Source organism: Tupaia chinensis, unplaced genomic scaffold, assembly GCF_000334495.1.
Source record: "Tupaia chinensis unplaced genomic scaffold, TupChi_1.0 Scaffold000085_1, whole genome shotgun sequence".
Lineage (NCBI taxonomy): Eukaryota > Metazoa > Chordata > Mammalia > Scandentia > Tupaiidae > Tupaia > Tupaia belangeri.
The window spans coordinates 1,909,164-1,917,818 of NW_006159547.1; the positions used below are offsets into that span (position 1 = coordinate 1,909,164).

General features: G+C 38.7%; 1 protein-coding gene across 1 annotated transcript in view; it reads right to left on the reverse strand.

Moving 5' to 3' along the window:
• Positions 1-2,737: 2,737 nt before the first annotated feature.
• The window catches only part of LOC114006789 (caspase-7-like), a 78,436-nt gene continuing 72,518 nt past the window's right edge, over positions 2,738-8,655 (reverse strand). Inside the window, exon 2 of the mRNA XM_027769724.1 lies at positions 2,738-4,425. Within this exon, the coding sequence (XP_027625525.1) occupies positions 4,208-4,425 (218 nt within the window). The 3' untranslated portion in view covers positions 2,738-4,207. The remainder of the gene's footprint in view (positions 4,426-8,655) is intronic.

Genomic DNA, 8,655 nt, shown 5'->3' on the forward strand with positions numbered 1-8,655 from the left:
AGGAAAAAACTTTAATTGAATTTTGTCTTGTTAGAAAAACATTATTTCCTTCAGAGTCATAGAGTATAAAAAAATGAATATTAGGAGTGTTTTAACATAAAAGAAGGCTGAGGCAAGTAAGTAAAGCTCGAGATCTTATTTGGGCTAGGGTTAGGATGATCGCCCCGATAGTACCAAATCCAGGTTGCCAGGATAGTGTGTGCCCATGTGTTACAGATGTCAGAATAAGTTTAAAGACAGAAATGAGAGGGAAGACTAGCAAGAAGTCTTGGATAGCAGTGACTGGTTGAGTTCGATGACAAGGGCAGCAGGATGATCTCACGGTTACCTAGAGTCACTTTGTTAACATGAAGCAAAGTGTGGGGACAGGGAGTCCAGGAAATAAGGGAGGAATGCATTTGGGCAATTAGTATATACATAAAACAAAAAGCCCAATGAGTTTATGTAGGATCTGGAGCTATTTCAGGTGCACGTTCCTAAAAAGCCCCAAGATATACAGAAGTTTTTTCTTACAGTGGTGACTTAGGTAGATGGAAATCTGTTTTCAGAGAAGATTGGTTTTTTAGAGACTCTATGAGCTTACTTGAAGTTTCCATTTTATGTGTGACTCTTTTTTTTTCCTTTCCTTTTTTTTAAAAGAGGTTTTTTGCCTTAGGGTATGTGGACTCACTAGGAGAGACACACAGAGAGAAAGACAGATAGACATGGTGAGAAGAAAAGTGTAAAATCACCCCCCAGGGGGATGGCCACACTGCAATCCCTTCTCCTCCATTTTCTTCTCAGGATCTTGGTCACACATGTGTACGTGCCTGGTGTGATTGTCAAGCCACCAGATCCAGGACTCAAACTGTAGTCAGCCCTGGGAGTTCAACAACATAACTACTACGACATCTGCTGGTCCTGATGTGTGACAATTCTTTTTTTATATTATGTATATTTTATTACTATAATAGTAATAGAGGACTGCAGGGCAGTGATCCTAGAATACAACAGCTATAATGCAATGAATTTTGCAAATGATTACATGAGCTTAGAAGAGGGCCCTAAGCCTCCGATGATACCCCAGTTTCAGTTGACACCTTAATTTTAGTCTGTGAGACCTTGAACAGAGAACCTAGCAACATTCTGCCCAGACCTCTGACCAACAAAACAAGAAACTAGTTTTAAGCCACTCCGTTTGTGGTAATTAGTTACGCAGCAATATACGACTAATACAGGCGGCTACCAGCAACAGGTATTTCCCACAGGCATCAACTCTCAACCAGGAGGGTAAATTATTATTAATTTTGTTAAACATTTCCAAAAAGCAAAATAATTGTAGTAACTACAATTTTATATTTTCACGTAAAACCTATGTTCACTTCTTTTTAGGTGTTGCTAAGTGGTTACTTTCTGGTATAAACTGAGATTTTATACAAAAAGGAAAATTGTGACAACAAATCTTTTTGTACTACAAAGCACCATCTAAAAGCTTATTATGATAAAAAATAAAGCTTCATTTTATAACACCTACAATGAAAATATTCATCAGGGAGGAATAGTGTAAGAAAGAGGGAAAAAACAAATTAATAAGGAGGTTAATCAACATTCTGATTGAAGGATACTTAATTGCCTAGTTCTATACCGTTTACATTCTGATTAATTAATCATAATCTCATCGATCATAAAGTTAAGTAAAATAAGGCCCAGCATATTAGCACAGGTAGTAGAAGGCTGGTGCAAAAAACTGAAGTAACAGGAGGCCCAAACTTGGGTCCTGGGTCACCTGAACACCTAGACTCTGGGCTTCCTAGGAAGAGTGGTGAGATCCTGTTGAGGTTACTTCTTTCTCTCCCTTCCTTTATCTTAAAATAATTTTTTTAAAAAAAGATTTGTTTGTTTATTTATTTATCACTAATTTTCAATTTGACCAGAGAGAGACAAAGGGAGACACAGAGAGAAAGTGAGAAAGCAAGCTACGAAGTCTAGGACATGAATTATGGTTGGCCATATGGGAGTCCAGCATCCTTAACCACCATGACACCTGCCGGCCCCTTAAAATAAATACTTTTAAGTGGAAATCTGTTTTCAGAGATAAATAATTATAAAATAGGAATAGACATATTCTGCGTTCTAACTTAGCAGCTTTTAAAATTGTATCTAAAAATTATAGCAAAAATGCTGAAAAGAAAATAGAGCTAGTTTTTTAAGGTCAGTCTGTCTCATTTTAAAAATGAAAGTAGGCAAGGGGTTTTGATATAAAATTAGCTTAAAGCCTAAAACAAAACAAGACAAAAATAGTTTCACCAAAGTCTACAAAAATATTATAGGAGATCTATGAGAAAATCTACTCAAGTTCCCACCCCAACTTTGAAGCCTGAATCTCCTATTATTCAAACAATTAAAGACCTCCTTTGAGAACACAAAAATAAATTGATACCATTATCCCTAAGCAAGACATGCTGAAGATCACTGCAGCTTGAAATTTAAGAATTGCTGTGTATTTGCTCTTAGGGAGCCTAAAAATCCTTTTCCCAAGACTAGACACTGTTGAAAGTTGGCTAGTCAAAATTAAGATTGGTTGTAAGTATAAAATACATCCCAGATATTGAAGACTTAGTTCAGAGAAAAAAGTAACATTTTATTAATAAATTTTCTGTTGATTACATGCTGAAATTATATTTTTACATGTATTTGTTTAATAAAATATACTAACATTAATTTCTGTTTCTTTTTACTTTTTTAATATAGCTCCTTGAATTTTTTAAGGCATTAAACCACCACATTTTAATCAATAAATATGAACATTTGTTAACCAGTTATTAGGAAGATAAAAAGTAGTTTATCAAGAATTCAAAAGAAAACACCATCTTGAAAACAAAGTGCTAAAAGTCTCTACCATAAACTCCCACTTACAAAATCAGAAGTAACCATTTTTTTTACTTGAAATAGGGCTCAGAATAATCTAAAAAGTTCTAGGTGTATTTTAAAGCTAGAACAGATTATTTTGCATATACATAGATTATCTGACAACTCAATGGAAAAATGATCGAGTAGATGGACTGTTGAATATCGAGGGATTGCTTTACTTAAATTCTTATTCTGGGCCAGGTTTACATCTATTTCTTGTTCCTGCTTTGCCTCACTATCTCCAGCTCTGCTCTGTGCCATGGGAAATTACACTCCCCAGGACCTTCACCAGCTGGCTTCCAGGTAGGGCTGGAATCGTAAACTGTTGTTGAAAGACTGGAGGGTAGGAGAGGCAAGGCCTGGTTATTTCTCTGGATCTTCTGTAGCTCTGGTTTTGCCTCCATCTTAGGTAGTGGCTCTGTCTTTATCATGGCTCCATTTTCTATAATCCTTCCATGATTCTGGTTTCCCACCAGGGACCCCACATGTTCCAGCTCTTGTGGATAATCCCAGCTTCTGAACTCAGGAACTATGCCTCTTCCAACTGTCCTCAGAGCTCTGGGTGTGGTAACAACTTTGAACTCAGGAACTGTGCCTCTTCCTACTATCCTCTGAGCTCTGGGTGTGGTAACAACTTCCTGCTGTTTGGCTTTTCTTGTACCATCTATCTAAGTCAATTTCCTGTGTTAAATTTCCTCTATTAAAACACCTAGATGTTTTCTGTTTTCCAGACGGGATCCTGACTGATGTGCACTATGATCATGAAAATGTTTCTTGTCTTCTAATTTATCTGGGAAATTTTTTTGCATGTGAATCTGCCCTAAACCATTGGGGAAAAAAAATCACCCAAACCATACTCTATAGCCACTTTCTGCAATACAGGCCAATGAATATCTTCTTGTCTGTTTTTTGTCAAGCACTAGGATTCTGTTTGCCAACAGGACTCTGACTCCTTCAATGCCACCACTGTAGACACAGTCAAGGGTCTTCTCCAGAGGTCACTTCTGTTGCATGTACTAAGTGCAATAGCAAGGTGAAAGAAATACGAACAGAAAATTAATCTTGAGGAAATTGTAGTCATCAAATGAGAACAGAAAATTAATCTTGAGGAAATTGTAGTCATCAAATGAGTAACATATTTTTAAAGTCTCTCAAAATTCAGAGAACACAGGCAGCACCAGAAAGTTTCTTACTTGTTGAATCAATAAATTTTCTTGAAGTTAAAATCCTGTTAAATGTCCAGATACTTCAAGAGCATTAAACAAAATCTAATCCATGAATGATCCATAGGTTCTAAGCTAGAATGATCCCAGAATGATTACTGACAAAAATGAAGTTCCTTGGTAAGCATGGAGACCACACGTGGGATCTGCTTCTTCTTGTGGAAGCGTGGGTCATCTGAGTGACACTCGAAGAGCCTGGCCACCCTGTTGTTCACCTCATGAGGATCTGCTTGGTCTCCAAGTCCTTCCCATGCTCGTCCAGGATGGAACACAAATCGGGAGCCTCTTCCTGGGCTCCTCCATGAGTAATAGTCTGGAATTATGGAATTGGGAAGAGAAAGTCAACTTCAACTGGGATCTTATATCAGGGATTAGCATCTGTGTCATTGATCGGTCTGGAGTCTGCCTGGACCCCACCATCAAGCTCAGTCCCTTTGCAAGCCTGAATGAAAAAGAGTTTGGGTTTCTCTAAAAGGGGTTGGTCTCTATCACCCCTAAAAGAGGGTGGTCTTTGAAAATTTTATGTTTTATACATTCTATGTCAGTAGAACCACATAGATTTTTCACATGAAAATTGCATAACTTTGTTTAGAAATTCAATGATCAGCTATGGAATCATGTTTTCCTAAGCAATTTAAAGAAAAGCATGCCCTTTTGTTTAAGGGTCTAATACTGTGCCCTTGCCTACACATGGGCGATGAAATCAATCACCACAGAGACTACAGTGGTTTTCTTTTTAAAAATTATTTATTATTATTATTACTGTTAATATTATTTTTCACATGAATTTTGCCAGAGAAAGACAGAGAGAGAAAGAGAGAGAGAGAGAAAGAGAGAGAAAGAGAGCAATCCTCCAGGTCCGAGACTCAAACAATAGCCGGCCATGTGGGAATTCCAACACCTTAACCACCATGCCACCTGCTGGCCCGACTCTAGTAGTTTTCAACATGAGCCATAACTTTGCTCCCCAGGCTCTGAAATCCAGAATGAAAGCACAGAAAACCCCTGCTGGTGCCTACAGCAAATGCTGAAGATATTCCTTACAGAGACTTAACCGAAGGCTATCGCCGTTACTGGTCCCAACACGAACTAAAATATCACTTCAGGACCCAGGATAACCTCAGCACTTAGTTTCACATGTTCAGAGAGAAAACTGGTAACAGTAACATAAGAATTGTTTACGATAAGTGTTCCAGGGTGGAACTGGTGAGAATGAAAAGGACAAGACAACTCCAATAAAGTACTACAGAGGGTGAGGGGTAGCAGCTATTACAGCCTGTAATAACCTAGAAAGGGTTGGGTGAATGGTGACCCCGAGGCACTCACAGCTTCATCCTCTCACTCACTCTCTTCCACTTTGACCTCCACCATCTGAACAAGTTGGGGCTTTTCAAAGAAATTGGAAAGGGCTACACTTGGGTTGGGAGCACGTTTGCCTTGAGCTCCTGGAACCAATTTGTCTTAATGGCCAGCTGGGTCAGGGAGGAACTATGGTTATATAGCATGAGTGTAAGAAATGGAAAGTGAATAAGATAGCATCAATCTTTAAGAAATACAGCTAGTTAGCCATGCCCTGCAATTGGCAACAGAGAATCTGATATGTAACATTTGTTTCTTTCTCTGTATACAGAGAATTTCATCTCATGGCAATCAAAAGAATCAACTTAGGGTCAGGTCCATGGAAGGAAGTCATTCATAAGTTGGGAGAAATCCCCAAATAAAAGGAAATTAAACACTTGAAATTAAACTCAGAGCGAGATGCCACTCACACAGGTATGAAATCAAGAAACAGTGGTAAAAACTAAATAAAATATCAATTTATGTGAATGTCGATATTACAAATAATGAGAACTCTAAGAAGATTGTGATGAGATTTCCATTCTCTTCCTGTTGCTCTCAGGAGGTATTTCTTCCCAAAGGGGCATAAAATGCCTTTCACCCTATATCGATGTAGATTATCTCATAGCCTAGGATGTCTGTCTCAGTCTATGTTCTGCTATGACAGAATACCTGAGACTAGATCATTTATAAGAAACAGAGACTTATTTTCTACAGTTCTGAAGGTCAAAAAGCCCAAGACAGAGGGGCCCACATCTAGCAAAGGCCTTTGTACTGCCTTATCCCATGGCAGAAAGTGGACAGTACAAGGGGGCAGAACTTGTTTTTATAGCAAATCTCTTCTAGGATAAAACTGGCTCTGAAACTTTTAGAGATATAAATCAATAAATCCCATAGGCTAGTCAGAGTTCAACTTTTTTTTTTTATCATTTGCCATTGAAAACATTTAAAATTATTCTATTGATATTACTAAGACATTTATAATAAATTTTTGGAGTGTACTCAGATGATCATGAAAAGGATCTAGGAAGAAAAGCTCTTCTACGTACCACTATTGTAAACTTACATGCAAAATTGTATAAACTTGTAAAAGAGAAAATACAGGGACCAGCAGTTAGCGTAATGGCTATGTCACTGGACTCCCACGTAATCGACCGCGGTTCGTGTCCCAGACCTGGCGGCTTAAAACTCATGTCCGGGCCCGGGATCCCGAGAGGAGAATGGAGGGGAAGGGATTGCGGTGTGGCCATCCCTCCTGGGGGGTGATTTTTTGCTTTCTGTCTCTCTGTCTCTCTCTGTCTGGCGAGTGCACGTGCCCTATAGCGAAAACTTCTCAAAAAAAAAAAAAAAAGAGAAAGCACAGTCTCAGGTATGTAGAATAAAATCTAAGCTCTACAATCAAATGTGTCTGATTTTGTCCCTTTAGCTATTAGAATGCCAGAGCATAACAACAGATTATTGAACCCCTAAATACATGGATTTAATCCTTCATTATTGAAGCAACGTTAGTGATTTATATTAGGGGCTTTTCAACTTTTTAAGCCATGAAGTACTTTATTCAAAATAAATTTACATAAAAACCAAATATATGAGGACATAAAAATAGGAGTTACAGTATGTGTGGGCTTGGGCAACAGGCACCACGGCCTGGCCAATGTCCCTCCCTTATTCCACCCTCGCCCTCTCTTTCCCAAGGTCTCCTTGGACACTAGGCTTCACCAATCACAATGCAAAATAAACAGATGTAGATGATCTTAACTGATGGACAACGTATCAGTTAGCATGTATCATAAGCACATTATAACATTTCAGATCTAATTATTTCTAAAACGCTCATACCCTAGTCCTCCAATCTAGCACCCAACTGTTAGCTTCAAACCTCAGAAACTTAGGGTGAGTCAAAATAAGATCTTGTGAGAGTTCTTAATAAATATTAAAGTATTGTGATAGTCACAGTTGCGAATGTTAGCAGTATTAGATCTCTCTTCAAAATGGATTTTTATTACTGAGTATTCTGTGAAAGTTCAAGATGGACCACTAAATGTAATACACCAGTAGTTAAAAAACAAAAAACAAAACAAAAAAAACAGAATATTTTCCAAACTTTTTACAAGGCTCAGCCTTAAGTATTAGAGAATTCTAAGTAAGTATTAGAGAATAATAAGTATTCACTAAGCACATGAGGCAATACACAATTAAATACACCTAAAAAAAGGAAATGAGGCAAATTTAGTAAAGCAAGAGAAAAATCCCAAATCACCTGCATTTGACTTTGGAGTACTCTGACACAAATTCTGCATAATCAGTCTGGCTTCACCCTAATCTCAACAGACTGGGAACATGCTTGCGAGAATGAAGGTAGAGAGCTGGAGGTCATTACAGAAGACCAGCTAACTGCAGGTAACAGGTAATACAAGGTTGCCCCTTATGGTTTTTTTTTTTTTTTTTTTTTGAGAGATTTTCACTATAGGGTGCATGCGCTAGGCAGACAGACAGAGACAGACATAGAGACAGAAAGCGAGAAATCACCCCCCGGGGGGATGGTCACGCCACAATCCCTTCTCCTCCATTCTCCTCTCGGGATCTTGGGCATGCACGCACACGCACCCGGCGTGAGTTTTAAGCCACCGGGTCCGGGACGCGAACCACGGTTGACTATGTGGGAGTCCAGCGACATAGCCATTACGCTAACTGCTGATTCCCAGTTGCCCCTTATGTTGAAGCTAATTTTTAAGAACTGCAGTCAGGACAAGCAGATGGTACAATGGTTATGTCACTGGACTCTCATGTGGTGGACTATGGTTTGTATCTCAGACCTGGGGGCTTAAAACTCACATCAGGTGCTGGGACCTGAAGGGACTGCGGTGTGACCATCCCCCCTGGCGGGTGATTTCTCGCTTTCTGTCTCTCTGACTCTCTGGTAAGTGCATGTGCCCTGTAGCAAAAATCTCTCTTAAAAATAATTACAGAGTCAAAAATCTCTCTGTAAGGCATCTAAAGGTTTAATGGTTCAGTCTTGAGATTGTGTTATATTGCAATCAAGAGAAATTTTGACCTTTTGTTTCATTGATCACAAACATTCTTGATTAATCCAGGGGCGTTTTCAATTAAGCTTCTTGGTTCTTTGCTATATTCAGACACTGTGAAGCTTCTGGAAATATCTCACATTCTGTCCCCTGAATGCTCTCTTATTCCTGCTACATTA